The sequence below is a fragment of the Protomyctophum parallelum genome (assembly GCF_964188405.1).
Source record: "Protomyctophum parallelum genome assembly, chromosome: 7".
NCBI classification, from domain to species: domain Eukaryota; kingdom Metazoa; phylum Chordata; class Actinopteri; order Myctophiformes; family Myctophidae; genus Protomyctophum; species Protomyctophum parallelum.
The window spans coordinates 8,883,268-8,899,847 of NC_139705.1; the positions used below are offsets into that span (position 1 = coordinate 8,883,268).

The 16,580-nt window shown below is 40.5% G+C and overlaps 1 protein-coding gene across 1 annotated transcript; it reads right to left on the reverse strand.

Annotated features, from left to right (window-relative positions):
- Nucleotides 1-3,483: 3,483 nt before the first annotated feature.
- On the reverse strand, nt 3,484-14,847 carry camk1gb (calcium/calmodulin-dependent protein kinase IGb; the record flags this gene model as incomplete). Its single annotated transcript, XM_083769642.1, has 11 exons — nt 14,750-14,847; nt 11,753-11,878; nt 11,585-11,659; nt 10,518-10,656; nt 10,038-10,170; nt 8,595-8,670; nt 7,171-7,283; nt 6,990-7,068; nt 6,768-6,855; nt 4,520-4,803; nt 3,484-3,559 (listed from the first exon to the last, which is right to left on the reverse strand). The coding sequence occupies exons 1-11, from the start codon at nt 14,830-14,832 to the stop codon at nt 3,484-3,486; spliced, it is 1,272 nt and encodes a 423-aa protein (XP_083625768.1). The 5' UTR covers nt 14,833-14,847.
- Between the last annotated feature and the right edge of the window lie 1,733 nt (nt 14,848-16,580).

Here is a 16,580-nt window from a genome sequence, read left to right on the forward strand (position 1 = left end):
AATCTACCCAATTGTGTCATTCTGTTAGAGCAGCCATAGTCTTCCTGTGTTCCTGGCATTAAAGGACATGTACAGTAGGCCTGGCCTATGTCTCATTCTTCCATTCCATTGTAACCAAGAGGAGTCGCTAAGTACTCCTAATGTCACAGTAATACTACGCCACTCCCAATTACAGGGTGGGAGACCCGGAATACCAAGGTAAGTGTTCAGTTTGAGTGAACAATAACTGTCGGTTGCTTCAGGGAATATAACTTTATTCAGAGTACATACACAGTATTGACATTTCCTTTAAAACGTATATTCACTATTCATAGTATTGACATTTCCTTTAAAACGTAGATTCACTATTCATAGTATTGCCAATAGAAGGTTATCAAGTCATCCACCATACAGATAAAGAATCGGATCAATTGCATTAAGGTGGTCAGGGACTCCAGGTGGTTGATAAAACAGTGTGTTTGCTCGGTCGGGACACCGTCTCAAAGACTGTTGTGTATACACACGGACACACACATTAGCCAGGCTCTCGTTCGCCGTTTGCCTCTGCGTCTTGGTTTCTCTGAACTGTACACACACACTGACAGGGCTGTCGCTAACTCAGAGCTCCACAGTTTCTCGATGCTACGAGCACAAACAAACGCCACTCAACAGCCTGACTGGAACAGGAAACAACCTGGATAAAACACCGCCTATTCCCTATGCCTGGCCAGCTACCTTATATGCTGAGCTGAGGGGGGGTGGTGCTATGACACCTATTGGTTCAGTCCCACTGATTACACCATGGCTTTTGCCTACTTTCTGTATCATTGCCTAGAAGACCCCTGGCTTAGAGCCTACTGAACTGTGCACACAAACGCACACGCACTCACACACACACACACACACACACACACACACACACACACACACACACACACACACACACACACAGATTAAATTAATAGAAAGATTACAGTAGGTCGATAAGTATTGCACTTCAGTACAAGTCCTTGCTGACATCTGTTTTCCCTTCCTTCCAGAACTAGGTGGTGAGACAGCTGTGCAGTCAGCAGACCTGGGTTGGAGCTGGACATGGAGCATCTGGAAGTGGTGTTTTCCCAAAGTTCCCACCCATTCTCATTGTAAATAGTGTCTTTATAATAGCCTATAATCATTTTATTATTATTGTATAGTGTAAATAAATAGTGTGTATTTGTTTCTTCTTACTTTGAGTCAATCACATGTACAATTCTGTTTCTAGTCAAATAAATAGTGTGTATTAATCTAAAAAAAATGACATTTGTGTTTGGTAGATTATTTCACAATGTTTCTTGGCAGTAACCAGCGTTGGACAAAGTTCTCAACGGCAGTACAGTCAAAATATTACTCCTGGTTAAATTTGACTACTACAAGTGAAAGTTGTTTGTCAAACAAATGTGTAGGCCTACTTGAGTTAAAGTACTGGAGCACTTGTTTAAACAGTAAGAACTTAACAGCACAAATTACAAAGTACATTTAGTTTATTATCAATACATTGCCGTTTTACAATTTTGACTTAAAAAAAATATTGCTGATCTACAAGCTCACAAATGCATCGCAACACATTGTGAGCATGTACTGTAGATCTTATTTCCACTATATTTGAAATATGGCTTAATGATTGGTTAATTACTACTTGTAGTTGTATGGTCATGCCTTGTGACATCACATGACATCATGTGACATCATCAGGTTTTTTTTTACCATCAGGTCAAAATTCGTGTCAGATCCTGTGTCTAGGTGATACACAATCTGAGAATGGCAAAAGAAAAAAGAACAGTGCTGCTCTATCAATGGGTAAACAGTTATGTAAGACAGTGGTCCTCAAACTTGGCAGATTGTGAGCTTGTATATTGGATATTCTCAAATAACCGATGTATAGGGTTAAAGTGGTTAAACTGATTTGACGCTATATTGACTGGGGAGCCGCGGTATGCGATATGGCATTGTAAACTGAAGACCATACTTATTTCATGATCAAAATCTTCCTTTTTGAACTTGTTGGAAAGGGCATGTTTTATAGTATTTTGTATATTACTATAGATATAATTAGGCGATGTTCATGCTTTGGGTAGCCTAATCCTGTGTGGTGCTTATACAACCGACGGGTCATCTAATCAGGCCAGATTAGTTAGGCATCGCAGCTAGCTATAGATAGTCACAGAATCAGATAAACATCAGAAGAAACACAGAGAAAGGGTCATGGTTAATAAAACCAATGGTACCAAAAGTGGGGACTACACACAGGCTTTATTGATGCGCATACAGGAAAAACAACTTATGATACTGTAGAGAACACAAATCCACAAAACAGCTCAGGACAAAAAGAAAAAAGACAGAAAAAAAGGTGAAGGAACATTCCCAGCATTACTATTAAAATATCTTGTACATTGAGGATATATGCCTGGTATTTATGACATTCTCACAGTTGGTAGTTTGTAAGTGCCTTTGGTTGTCAAGGCCTAGATTTGTTTTTTGGGTTAGGGTTAGGGTTATTATTTGTTTTCATTTAAACTCCTGTGTGTGTTTTCTTTTTTTGTAGAAAAGTAGTGAATGTTTTAGAAAAATAAAATATAAAAGAACCAAAAAAACACAATCAGTACAGACAAAGGCAATTTAACCAGAATCTGTTATATAGTATACACAGTAATAACAGAATTTTAGAAGCAGAAGCAGTTTTGCCATCATGCTTAAATTAACTAAATAAATGAACAATAAATAAAGTTAGCTTTATTGTACCTCTCTGTGCATTTACTTAAATATAATAACATTTAACACATTCATATAAACAGTATATGTGCAAATTTCAGAAATCTATAATACAAAGTTTAGATTTTATCGAATATTTTGTGAGTTGATTGTTCAAGTGCAGTACAACATCAAGGGAGATTATATTCCCCTCTGAAGGAAACGGAGATTCTTTAATACTATGTGGAACAGTGGAAATCAATCTTTCCCATGAAACCCTTCTGTGAGTTCTGTCTTCAACAGTGTCTTTTGGTGTGCTTCTAACTTTCTCACTATGTTTCCTTATGGTGTGTTCTGTGTGTTTTGATTTTCTATTGGCTTGGTATTAGACTATACAGTAGGTATTTAGGTAGTTAGTTGGGTATAAAATGTGTATGGTATTTTTATTCTTAATCTAGGCAGTTGTATGTTGTTTTTTTCTCTATGTGTTATGTTGTCACACTGTGGTGTATTTGTATGTGGGACTAAGGATAGAAATGAGCTCTAGCTACATCCGGCATATTGTTGCATACATTGATTGAAATGTTCATTAATAATATGCACTGTCCTGGAAATAAATAAAGTACAATTCAGGGAGAAGACTCATAGGCACACTCTCAAAAATATACACACAACATCACAGCAGATTTCTACACTTTCAGAGTTAAACCAACACTCTGAACTTGGCTGTGTCTTGTGAATTCAGGAACTTCAGCGGACCTCTTTCTTGGGCCATTCTCAGAGCCTGCTTTCCACTCTCATGGGCCGGCTGATATTAGTCAGCCACATTCTGAGTCCATACAGCGACACTGACCTGAGGTGGGCAGAAATACACATGAAACAATGTTTTTAACCAATAACAAAAAATAATAGATGTTGTCACTGTCAGGTGTTTCCTTTTTTATAAATGAATGGCAGTGTCGCACAGAAGAAGCACTAACAGCTGATCAACAAGCTCACGACACGTTTTTTAAATTTGTTATGTTCACCTATAATGGCATGTCCAAAAAATAGATGCCAGGTTGGAAGTGGTTAAGTCTCTCTCTATTAACAAGAGCTTGTGACTAAATAATAACTTCAAAGGCTGGGTTTCCCAAATGACATTATGCATATGGAGTATGTGTGTGGTTCTTCTCAACAACACCCCCTTTCACTGTGAACATAGATATTCCGTGCATAGATGTGTCACGCAATGGTAGGCCTGAGGCCTGACTGATCAATAAAATAAACTAGCTTGTATTGGTAACTTTGACTGCACAATAGCCTCCCATTTAACCTCCTATATTTATTAAACCACAAGCTAGTTAATTCAGCATTATTTTATTGATCGGTCAGGCCGGTACCATTGCGCGGCACATCTATGCATGAAATATCTATGTTCACAGTGAAAGGGGGTGCTGTTGAGAAGAACCACACGCATACTGCCTACGCATAATGTAATTTGGGAAACCCAGCCATTGTTATTGGAAGACAGGATATCTTTTCCATTTCCTGAAAAGTTGCGGTACAACAAGGTTTCCGCACGACTGTGACGATGTAGTCATTATGTGCGATCCTTGTACTGCACGTGGAAGGAGAAATTCACACTGTACCTAGTAAAACGATTCATTCCATGTGAGCTGTGTCGAGCTTTCACATAACAGCACACACACCAGCCTTGCTCTGCATCTTTTTGGCATAGCTGCAAACAACAGAGGGAAAGATTATAGTCTTCCATCACTCATACTATCGTGGTGAGGTCAAACGTTAGAAGAACCTGCAAATTAATACAAACCCATTGAGGTTAGCTGGCTCAGAGTGGTAGTTGTGGTTGGCCTGCTCAGTCATTTTAGGCACATGGTGTGGCTCAAACTGACTGTGAGTGTGACTGGGCTTCAGGGGATGGAAGTGGCTCTTCACGTCAGGAGAGCGAAGGGGCAGGGATACACGATTTGTCTCTGGAACGTTCCCATTGATTTCCTCTGCCACTGTGTCAAACCTGGGTTTGGAACGGTCTACTGAACGGTCCTGCTGCAGTTTCTTCATGTGGTTAATGGCCACAGTGGCATGGAAGGCTTGCTGGAAACACACAGAGACAATAAGGTGTTAGAGTGTGACTTAAAAGCCATATAAATGGCCAAGAAATCTGAATTATTGTTTAATTTTCACATTTAGTCTTTGGTGACAGTACCACACCAATTAAGACTGCTGAATAAGAGCTAAGCCTGTTGCCACTTCACTAGCATGAGAGAATGCTCGCTTTTCTTGGAATAGAGGGGTGGATCAAACTAGCGTTGGAAACGGACGCCGGCTCCAGGACGTAAAAGGAGCGGGACATTATTTTTTGACTCTCATCTGACACCTTGATCGAGTTGGGAGGTTGAGAGAGTTCACACGGGCAGATGAAACGCACTGTGAGTTGATTTGGAGCAGCTACATGCATCATTGCGTCTTTTTGCAAGGTCATGTCCCTGGTTTCCATTGATTGTCGTTGCGTAATACTGCGGGGACATTCAGACCCAAATGACCCCCCTCCGGCGCCTATGGCCGGCTCCCTATTGGTTCACTGACGTATGTGCCCGCCTGTGTTTTAAAGGGTCTCATACATGACTCTTATTTTACTATGCACTACTTATTATGCAGATTAGTTACACATCGTGCACTTTATGCATGTTCTTTCCTCGCTCTCCTCTTTACCTCGTTATTGTCTCCACCAGGCCGAAGGCATGGGGAGAGAGTATGTTTTGCACTCCGTCCGTCCGTCCGTCCGTCCGTCCGTCCGTCCGTCCGTCTGTGTGTGTGTGTGTGTGTGTCCGTCCGTGACCAGCTAATCTCGGCCACCGTTAACACGGTCGATGCCACATTTTGCACACACACTCCCTGGATGCCAACGATGAACCTCTGCCCCAAACTTTCCAGAACGGCCTGTTATAGCGCCACCAGGAGGCCGCTTTGTGCAAAACAAGTTTTTGCACAGTACACCTACAGATTTTGTCCAAACATCGCGCAAATTGGTACACAGTCTCTCTAGAGCCATTCAACGAAACCGGTCTTTCAGATTTCTCAGACTCCATCCTGATTGGTTAAGATTGGCTTCCAAAGTTCACAGGAGTGCTCAGTTTCAAACAAAATGCTGCAAATCATGAACACATCGCGTGATTTCCGTGAAATTGTGCACCCACATTCCCACTAGGCCGAGGACGAAATGCCACATGAACAATTTCAACTCAGCCTCAAGGTGGCGCTATAACTGGCCGAAAAGTGTTTTTACCTCTAACTGCACGGATCTGTGGATAACTTTGTATGCCAACTCCCTAGAGGCCAAGGAAAAACCTTTGCCTGGAATTTTTCACATTTGCTCATCCTGGTGGAGACCTGTGCCCAGAAGGGCACTTTTTTACCTGTCTTTTTTTTTTTTTTTTTTACTTCCCTCCATCAGGCGCCCCGGCTGGCCAGGGGGAGGTAGTTTTAGAGACCAGGATTACTGCATGTTTTTGTGAGGGTATCTACCCTAGGGGACACGGGGAGAACATGCAAACTCCACACAGAAAGGCCCTTTCGCCAACCCCCACCTCGGGTATGGGCACTGATGACGCAGGAGGGAACACGCCGCGAGTGCCCACAGCGTCCCCAGCGGGAATCGAACCCAGGACCTTCTAGCTGTGAGGCGACAGCATTACCAACTGTGCCACCGTGCCCCCTCTTACCTATCTTTTTCAACTGCAATGATGGGTCTGCAGTGCACAATCAAGAATTTCACTCATATTACCTGTACTGTATGTGATGTGACAATAAAGATTGATTGACATGATGAGGGGGTGATTTACGTCTGTCGAATCTAACGCAAACAAATATAATTGTGCATTCTGTACATATATCCTCATATTTGACATGTCATCAGAAACCTTGATGAAGTAATTATGTTCATTAAATGGTGCTTAATCAGGAAAGATTTGGGCAGTCATCCAATTATTCTGCAGGGGCAGGACCTCAAAAAAGTCAGTGGCAATGAAAACAACCAGGGCACAGCATTTAAGACTTACCTTCCACTTTGACTTTGCAAAATTCTTCTGGATCTGAACACTGACAGAATAATGAATATCCTGGCTCCTCGCGGTTTTTCCCATGATCCTGAAAAAGAAAGAGAGAGGCACATGGTATTTAGAATTCCACGTAGACATACAGTATCACTAATCAGTCCTATGGGTTGTCTTAAGCATTTCTGGCATAACACAGAATAATAAAAAAAACGATGAGACTCTCACCAAGGGTGCCTGAGTGCCTGTTCACAGGTGTAGCGCATGTTGGGATTCTTCTGCATCATGTTCCGTATGAAATCTTTAGCTGCATGCAGGGAAAAGGAAACAGCCATCATGGTCAGGACAGTGCTCTGTAAAGAAGAACCCATTTAGTCCAGTAGCATCTCCAGTGTCTGCTGTTTCTTACCAGATTCTGAGATGTCATCCCAGAAGGGAGAATCGAACTCATACTGCGCCTTCAGGATCCTCGCAAAGAGCTGAGACTCTGATTCCTCGTAGAAGGGAGGATATCCACAGAGCCTGCAAACAACATGGCGCTTGAGTGTCAAGTTTTGGATCAATAGTAGAAATCACCTCCTAAGAGGTATACCGTATAACAGGGGTGGGCAACTGGCGGCCCAATGCGGCCCGCAGGTTCATATCAGAACACTGATATAGTATTGATTGCAGCTGTTACAATTCCAAACATGACCCGCTTCAAGTACTTAATGACTAGTATTAAAATATTATTGTCTTTTTGTGTCCAATGTTGTTATATTAACAGTTCATAAAGTTAACATAACTAACTAAATGTATTTGAAATTAAATAAAAAGGTTACTTTTCAGGATTCCAATTAAAAAATAAATAAATAGCCGATCTACAAGCTCAAACTGTGACGCGTTTTGAGCTTGTAGATCGGCTATTTTTGATAGTATGCGTATGCACTGTGTGTGGCCCTCTCCATGTCAAAGTTGCCCATCCCTGCTGTATAACATACTGTATAACCTGGATTTAAATGGCTTAACCTATACACTGTATGCTAAATGCTCACTAGGTGGTGCTACAACTCAATCAAAACTTTATCATCACATTGAACAACACTTATTAGCCCAGGGGCCAGGGGTGCCCAAAAGGTAGATTGTGATCTACCTTTGATACCTGTACCAATACCAGTACCAATACCAATACCAGTACCAGTGATACCAGTAGATCACAAAGGCACCACAAAGGTAGACCACATGACATGGGCCTAAAAATATATTATTCAAATGTAAAAAAGAAAAAAGGCCTCTGCCACTTGTATTAAGGTGACTTGATTGATTGACATCAAAAAGGGTCTGCCAGCTCAAACCCACAATGCAGTACTTTGTTTTCAAGTATTGTATCACAAACGTCAGTAGCATTACAAAGTTACCAAAAAACCCTACCAATTAAAATAAAATTCCCCCTGTATTTCCCATTCCAAGTGTGTTTGTCCTATTATGTAACGCCATCTTCACTATTCCAAAGCCCCCTCAGGTGCATTGTTTAACTATTTTCAGCAATTGGATATATTTTTTTTTTCAGATCTTGTTGATCTGAAAGTAGCTCTCAAGTCAAAATGATTGTATTAGCCCATAATTTGACTTTACATCTGTATATAAAGACAAACCATGGTTACAACCCATTTAGGCCTGACGTCGAATATATATTCAAAGATTTGTGCCACATTTTCACGATTTTTCCAAAATAGCAGACCTACAAGCTCGTAGCGGATCTGCTATTTTTCAATAGCTAAAGTATAACATAATGCTTAGTTAAAACATCATTCAAAACGGCTTCCCGTCCAGGGTTAACAGAAGAATACTCACAGAATATAGGTGATAACTCCAATTGACCAGCAGTCCACTGCCTTGCTGTAGGGTTTCTGTGCCAACACCTCAGGGGCTGGAAGTTAGAAGACACTCTTGTGAGCAGCAACATCATTTGAAAATACAATTGAAATCATTTCAACATCCACACTAGTCCTCTGATGTCAAAGTTACTACTGTGACACATTATAGTTTGGCCTCACAAATGTTAAGGAATGTTGTGCAGATGGGGAAATGCCTTTTGAAAACCTACCCCAAATTGAAACTGTATTGAAAACTAATAAACAAACTAAAATCACAGAGAAAATGTCCTTAGTTTTCGTCTTTTATTTCATTTGTACGATTCATTTCATACCATTTTGGTTGTAAGTGAAATCTATCTTGAAGATTAATGGCATGATGTTTTGTTGAGTTTTTATTACACAATACCTTTCATGACCTTTTTGAATCTTACAATTTAGGCATTTAGCAGACGCTCTAAATTTACTGTAAGCAAGAAAAACACGAGGTAATCTAGTAATTTAGGATCTTAGGTAAACCAAGAACCTAATATCATCAGTCTAAAGTAACAGTATAATAAAAATAAAAACTATAATATGTGCATTGAAACTATACACACTATAGGATGCTAGGTCTACAAATAACCTGTCTACATAACATGCTCACTAAATTTCATTAGCCTTTTCATAAGCTTTCTTATGGCATGTGCTACAGGCTTACTGTACCCCTGACAAAAAATAAACTAATTTAAATGAATAAAAACTAACAACACTAACTAATAAAAAGTAAACTTAATAAAAACAACTAAACAATAATAATTGTGCACAGTGCACACTGGTCGAGTATCACAGAGCCCAATGCATAATAAATGATGTTTTCTGTGCTTTAGTCTGTATTATCTTACTGTCATCATCCCCCCCTGTCCTTGACCCATTTTCAAACACCGATAGAGCACCGAAGTCTGACGTCAATATCGGTAGAGGGCGCAAATCCACAGGTTTGTGTACTTTTTATCTGCATTATAATCCCCATAGGGGGATTTTAGATCGCCTCATATAAGAACTGTGTTTGAAAAATAAACATGTCACCCCGGCCATTTCACTCATATGGATATTACGAATCAACTGACTGAGAGAAAACGCTAATGTTACTGCTACTGAATTAGTTACATTTTCGCTAGAAACAGATTGTATCATATGAGTGACTGACTGTTGCAAACGATACAGAGACACCTCCCGGACAATAACGCAGAGACAGCTTGTATTTTTTTTTGGACCACAACACTTAAATGAAACGAGTTTAAGATGAGCCCATTTTATTCTCCATAGAGAAGTTACTTCCACGAACCAGGGGAATCGAAGGGATGAGCGAGTTACACCAGGACTTCGGTGCTCTATATCCAACCATAGATCATTCATATTGACACCGGTCATATTTTCTTACCAACATATCCTGGAGTGCCGCAGGCTGTTGACATGACATGATGTTCACTGTTGTGCACCATCTTGGACAGGCCAAAGTCACTGATCATGATCTTGGAGTTCTCGTCCTGGTTGTAGTAAAGGAGGTTCTCCGGCTGCATAGAGACAACGAGATAGTCCAGGTGTTGATTCGGTGACTTTCCGCACAATTCAATTTCAATTTAAAGGAGCTTCATTGGCATGATAAAAACATACGTTTACATTAATTGCCAAAGCAAGTGTGAAAATATAATAAAAACAGTTGAAAATGGGGAAAGTATATAGAGTTGAAAGGGTACAGCATTGTGTAAACAGAGCTATGTCACATTGCGTCGTCAAGTTGCCAATGTGTGACTTCTTGGGTTAAACCAAGTTTCCAAATGGAAGGGTCCATTTGTCTCTCAGTAGGTAAATAAACACTGACATAAGGATTTAACTTTAAATTATATTGACTATGTCCTACCTTGAGGTCACGGTGCACTATTCCCATTTGGTGCAGGTAGTTGACAGCCTGCAGCACCTGTTCAATGACCCTGCTCGCATCCTTCTCCGAGTACATCCCACGTTCCAGAATACGATCAAACAGCTCACCACCCGTAACGCTGCCGGTATGCAATGCCGAACAACAACAAATATCAAAACATGTCACTGACAAATTAGTAACATTAATAGTACAGGAAATCTATGGAAAATACAGGATCAAGCAAAAGAAACAAACTCAGCTGATTTTGTATCTTCAATATATCCTGAATAACAGAAAAAAGTTGTCTGAGGGGAAAGTGTTGAAAACAGCCTGTACAGTATGGAAACTATAGATATCCTATATATAAGGCAAATCTTTTCTAGATTTCCTATTAGTAGCATGTGACTTGTTAAACTAGGGTATTTTCATGATGCTGAATCCATTCCAAACATTCGTTTTGCACAAAAAAAAAACTCCTTCCTTGGGCTAATAACGGCTATGGCCAAATTTAGCCCAATGAGTGTTTTATGCTAAACTAATGCTTGGAATGGATTCAGCAGAGGAAATCTTGAAAAAACCACACACGCCAATATCCAGAGTGCCAATATTTTATTAGGACGTAGCATCATGAAAACACCCTAGTTTGACTGACATGTCAGTCAAACTAATCCATTCCCTGGTGAAGGCTTAACCGCCGAAACGTTGGATTAATTTGTCTTACCTGCTACGCTCTAATAAAATATTGGCACTCTGGATATTGGACTATAATGCACTTCAACCACATTAACCCTGGATACTTTATTTTGGGCATGCAATGTTCTATCCCTGAAAGTGTGCTTGCTCTATTAGCTCAGTGGTAAAAATGTCCTCATTAGTACAGGAGACCCGGTTTGAATCTTGGGTAAGACATGAAAGTTATAAGAGTGCAGCTTTAAGTATAGTTAATCTGAGTTTATATTATATGACATGCATTTATACATTTGGAACCTTCCCTTTGAGGGTTATGAAGGACTGCCATTTTTACTTTACTTTTAGTTTAAAGGGACGTAAAAAAATTTCAAACTCACAGCTGCATGACGAGGTAGTAATGAGTCCGACTTTCATAAAAATCCTCCAGTCCCACCACATTCTTGTGGTTGATCCTGTTGGAAAGAATAGTATTTTAGCTTTCATCTTTCACATAATGTAGGAAAATGTATTCTATGCAGGGACAAAAATGACTTCATTATCATTACTTTCTCAACACAGCAATCTCATTATCCAGATTGAAGTCCGTCTTCTGATTCTTCCTCATACATTTCATGGCAAACATCTTCCCTGTCTTCCTCTCCTTCGCCAGGTAAACATCAGAGAAGGCCCCCCTGTTAATTATAATACAGAATGAGTTATTGGCACCAGAGTGTTTAATGACTGAAATAAAAACATTTTACAGGGACCTAATAAATGTTTTTATTTGCAAATTAATAAAATAGTATGCAGAAGTTCTTTCTTCTGCATTAGTCGACCCGCATCGCCAACTCTGATGCACATAGTTGATCTGTAGATGTGCAAAAGTTCTGTTCTTTAATGAATCGAATCAGAGTTGTTCACAAGTCAAGTTCACTTGCTGCCATCATCAGCTCTGTCTGGGAATAGTTGTTCCACCAGGTGGATTATAGGCCCTTAATCCGTTATGCAATGGAAACTGTGGCAAGCCAAGGGCTTCCAGGTATATGAAGCTTAGGCGCAGAGCAGGTGAAAGCCCCTAATCTTTAGGCCTGGTCACAGACAAGAAGTCAAGGACTCAGGAACTGATATAAATAAAGTACTGTAGTCTGTCATAGGCCTGACTCACACCTTCGCAACAGATTGATGTATGCTTGTTGTATGAGATGTATAGCTGATGCAAGCTCGCAATGCATTTCCAATGGGAGTCACATGGTTTGACACATTTGTGTTGTATGAGGGGGTGGGGGGCAGTCGAAACACAGCCGAAGGCCGTACAACACAAATGTTGTGTCAAACCATGTGACTTCCATTGGAAATGCATTGGGGCAAGATGTATCACACCCTTTGTATACATCTAGCATGCATCAATGTTGTATGCTAGATCGAAAGGTGTGAGTGAGGCCATACTGTGGACTGTGATTGCGAACTGGCCAAAATAATGAATACGAAATGAACAAAACAATTTAACATTGGCTGATTGATTCCAGTGCCACTGGGACACGTTTTAAGCTAGAAACAAAGGCAGTGTGAACTTGTTTGATCTGTTTTCGTGCTAATGAGTAAAGGACTTAAGTGGATGCCATTCAGGATGCTGAAAGAAACGTTAATTAAAGCTTGAAGTGGTCACACGTTGCCAAGCATGTCCAACATGAATTTGACGCGTAGATGAAGAAAAAGAAGGCACCCAAAATCAACATCCTTGCCCAAGTGACGTCTCCATGGTTACTAAAAATGCATTTCCTTCGGAGGCTCTCCTTGATTTTAATTGTGATTCTCAAGAGAAATTAAAATGTTCATTCGAGCAATGACAGGGAACGCTAATCACGACCCTCTTTGCTTTCAGATTGAGGGAGAGACGAGACCTCATAAATGCAGCATAGGCAATATCAAAGAAAGAGGATAGTGGATGGCATAAACCTACATCCATAACCACTTTCAATCTGGCGGTCCAATTTTGGTCAAGTCATAATAGGCTAAATTCTTCAAACATAAAATAAATAATATGTCAAGCAGCAATAAGACGGGGTCAAGCAATAAAGCAATGAAGAAAAAATCACACCCGTGTGAAGTGAGTGGTGCAACTCTGTGTGGGGGTCCCCGGGGGGTCTGCGGAAGATCCAGACCCACATGAACGCGGCCCCGGTTCCGGGGAGCCGCCCCGCGTCCCAAACGGTCGAGAAATTACAGTTACTGTGTGGGGGTCCCCGGGGGTCCCTGGGGGGTCCCTGGAACATCCAGACCCCCAGAAATGCGGTCAGGGTGCCGGGCCATTTCCCACGAGCCGCCTTGTGTCCACATGGTAACGGAACCGACTGAATACAACGACAGCACAGAAATGCCAAAACAGTGAAAGATGGCGGAACCCCATCGGGCTTGACCCCTAATATTAATTTGTGTTCTCAAAAATATCTGATCTACATGCTCATATTGCATCGCATTGTTGCAGATTAGCTAATTTCACTATTATGACATATCGTATCACATACATGACTAGAGAATAGAGGAATTAAATGGTTAACAGAGACGTCTTTAGGTCCTTTTTTAATGGTAACCGCTAAAATCCATTGTTTGACAGCAGCCATTGCTAGGCAACACCTTGTTCAGTGCTCCCGGACATGTTTTGTGCATGCGCACAGCCATTCACTTCCTTGTTAACGGGCCGACAAAACTTGGTATTATCTCTGAATTTACGGTGCTGTCCATGGTTTTGATCAGAATGCAGATGTCCTAATTTCTGACTTAACCAAGCATCTCGTTTGTAATATTAACGCTATGAAGAGAGATCCCTTATTAGCAATGGAACACTATACCTCCCGGGTTTTGGGGGGAAATGGAAGGCAGGGCTTTTCAGAGTAAAATCTGTCTCATTTGCTGGGCACTCTTAGCGCCTTTATTTTTAAAGATTAAAAAGTGTTAAGAAGAAGAAGATCAGCTACTGCTGATATTTTTGAGGGGCCTCCTATATACAGCTTTTGACCCCACACGTCTCAATATTTGCCATTGACAATGAAAGGAGAAATTAGGTCAAATGGCCGCCAAATATGACGTCGATTTGTGGCAAGTTGGCAACAGGCAACAGGCATTCTGATTGGCCTGTATGAGATAATGCATGATGATGTATGATAAGAGTGCCCCTCACTTCACACGGGTGTGATTTTTGAGGGGCGCCCTATATACAGCTGTAAAGCTTATCTTTCAACGATGCTTGTTTACGAAAACGATAAGATGATAAGAGCGCCCCTCACTTCACACGGGTGTGATTTTTTGAGAATGATCAGCTTAAGCTGTCTGTCCCACCGGACACCAACAGAACAAATTAGACCGATCAGGGTATCTTGTGTCAGTAAAGTACGTCTCCACAGGCCAATCCAATCAAACCAATAATCTGTACTAGTACTCAACCATGAGTAACAGTACAATCAGGCCATGCCAATAGTTACTAGTGTACCACTGTATCACAGTCAGATTCCAAGCACAACGGTGGATGTGACAGTTCTTTGAGCAAGATGAGACTGAATACGTACGTTCCCAACTCATCCATGAAGTCAAATAGTTCCAGGATGTTAACAGTGTCCTTCCACACACAGTCAGCTTCCTTACGACCCATGTCTGCTTCAGCAGGGATTTCTGTCATGAGGAGAAAACAGTAAAAAATTTAATCTGTACCAAATGTGAAAACAAGAGCTGTTTCATATATCTGCAGCAATACATAGCTCCAATCAGCTAAATGGATTTGAGGGATTAGAATTACACTCATTATGTGAACAGGTATAAGCCTATAGCTTCCTAACCAGTTTTGGCCTTATATAAGGGATTTGTTGTTCTGGGGACCTGATCTTGGAACAGGCACCCAAAGAGTAAATAGCCTAACTGATCACATTAATACGGTCCGTTTAATGAGGTTTAAACATTCAGCGGAAAGATGCATAGCCAAGAGACACAAGCCAAACAATTCCAGCGATAGTGAGTAAAACCAGCAATTAAATTACTTGATGTGTGTAATAAAAAAAAATGCATCCAATCTCCAAATAATTTAGCAAACAAGATGTAGGTTATGCTTATACTGACAGTATAATACTGTAGCTACAACCTGCAATAAGCACTCTCTGTACACGCCAAAGTGTGCACCCCATAAATGGTAAATGGTAAATGGTGCATTTATATAGCACCTTTATCCAAGGCGCTTTACAGAGATCGTGCATTACATTCACCCATTCACACACACATTCATACACCAATGGCAGCGGAAACCATGCAAGGCACCAACTAGCACATCGGGAGCAATTAGGGGTTCAGTGTCTTGCTCAAGGACACTTCGACAGTAACTCTGGGGGAGCCCGGGTTCGAACTGGCAACCTTGCGGTTACCATCCAGGCACTCTACCCCTGAGCCACCGCCGCCCACAATGCATCGCATTAATCATCGCATGATTAAAGGACCACTTCACCACTTTTCAACTTATCTTCATATACAGTAATTGGTACTCACTAATGTTCACTAATGTTCATACCACATTTATTTCCTACTCAGTCTGTGTCTCATAGGAGGGCTGTGGGCAGTTCAGAAACCCGTCCACCAGTGACATCATCGTTAGGCAGATGTTTTTGAAACAATATTTTATAAAAATAGATTTTTATTATCGTGAGAACGATGGCTTCCATTATTGCATTGAAACTTTTCAGGAAAAGAAAGCCTGCAGTTTCTATTAGCTTGGATGCCCCATGAATGAATGAATGAATGGTTTATTTCAGTCTTAAAAACATGTACATGATTATTACAGCAAAACTTTACAGGAAATGTTTGGACCGAAAAGGTGTAGGCTGAAGCCGTATAGCTTATATAGTGCCTACCGTTTCTGACTTACTTATATTACATTAATACAAATAATAACAAAAGGAACAACAAGCAATTGAACCAACAGGCAAGCAAAGGAATACATTTGGTAGAATCATATGGAGATGGAAATGATGCATTATAAGATGTTTATTGGCAATGTTTTATATTTTTCAACTATATTATTTTTAAACATTTTCTTAAATTTATAGATTGAATTGCAACTTTTGTGGTCATTATCACAACTATTCCATATTTCTGCTGCCATTACAGATGGACATAGTTTTTTGTATATTTTTTGAGCCCCTCCTATATAGGCTACAGGTTTAATGTTTGTTTTTAGTTCAATGTTTGTTTTAAAAACGTCATTGACAATGAAGGGACAATCATATTGTCTCTTTATTGTTAATGGCATTTAATGTTTGTGTTGGCACCGCTTGTTTTACACCACATTACATCACCTAATCAACATGAGTTAGACTTTAATGTATTAGCGCCCTCACTTCACACAGGTGTGATTTC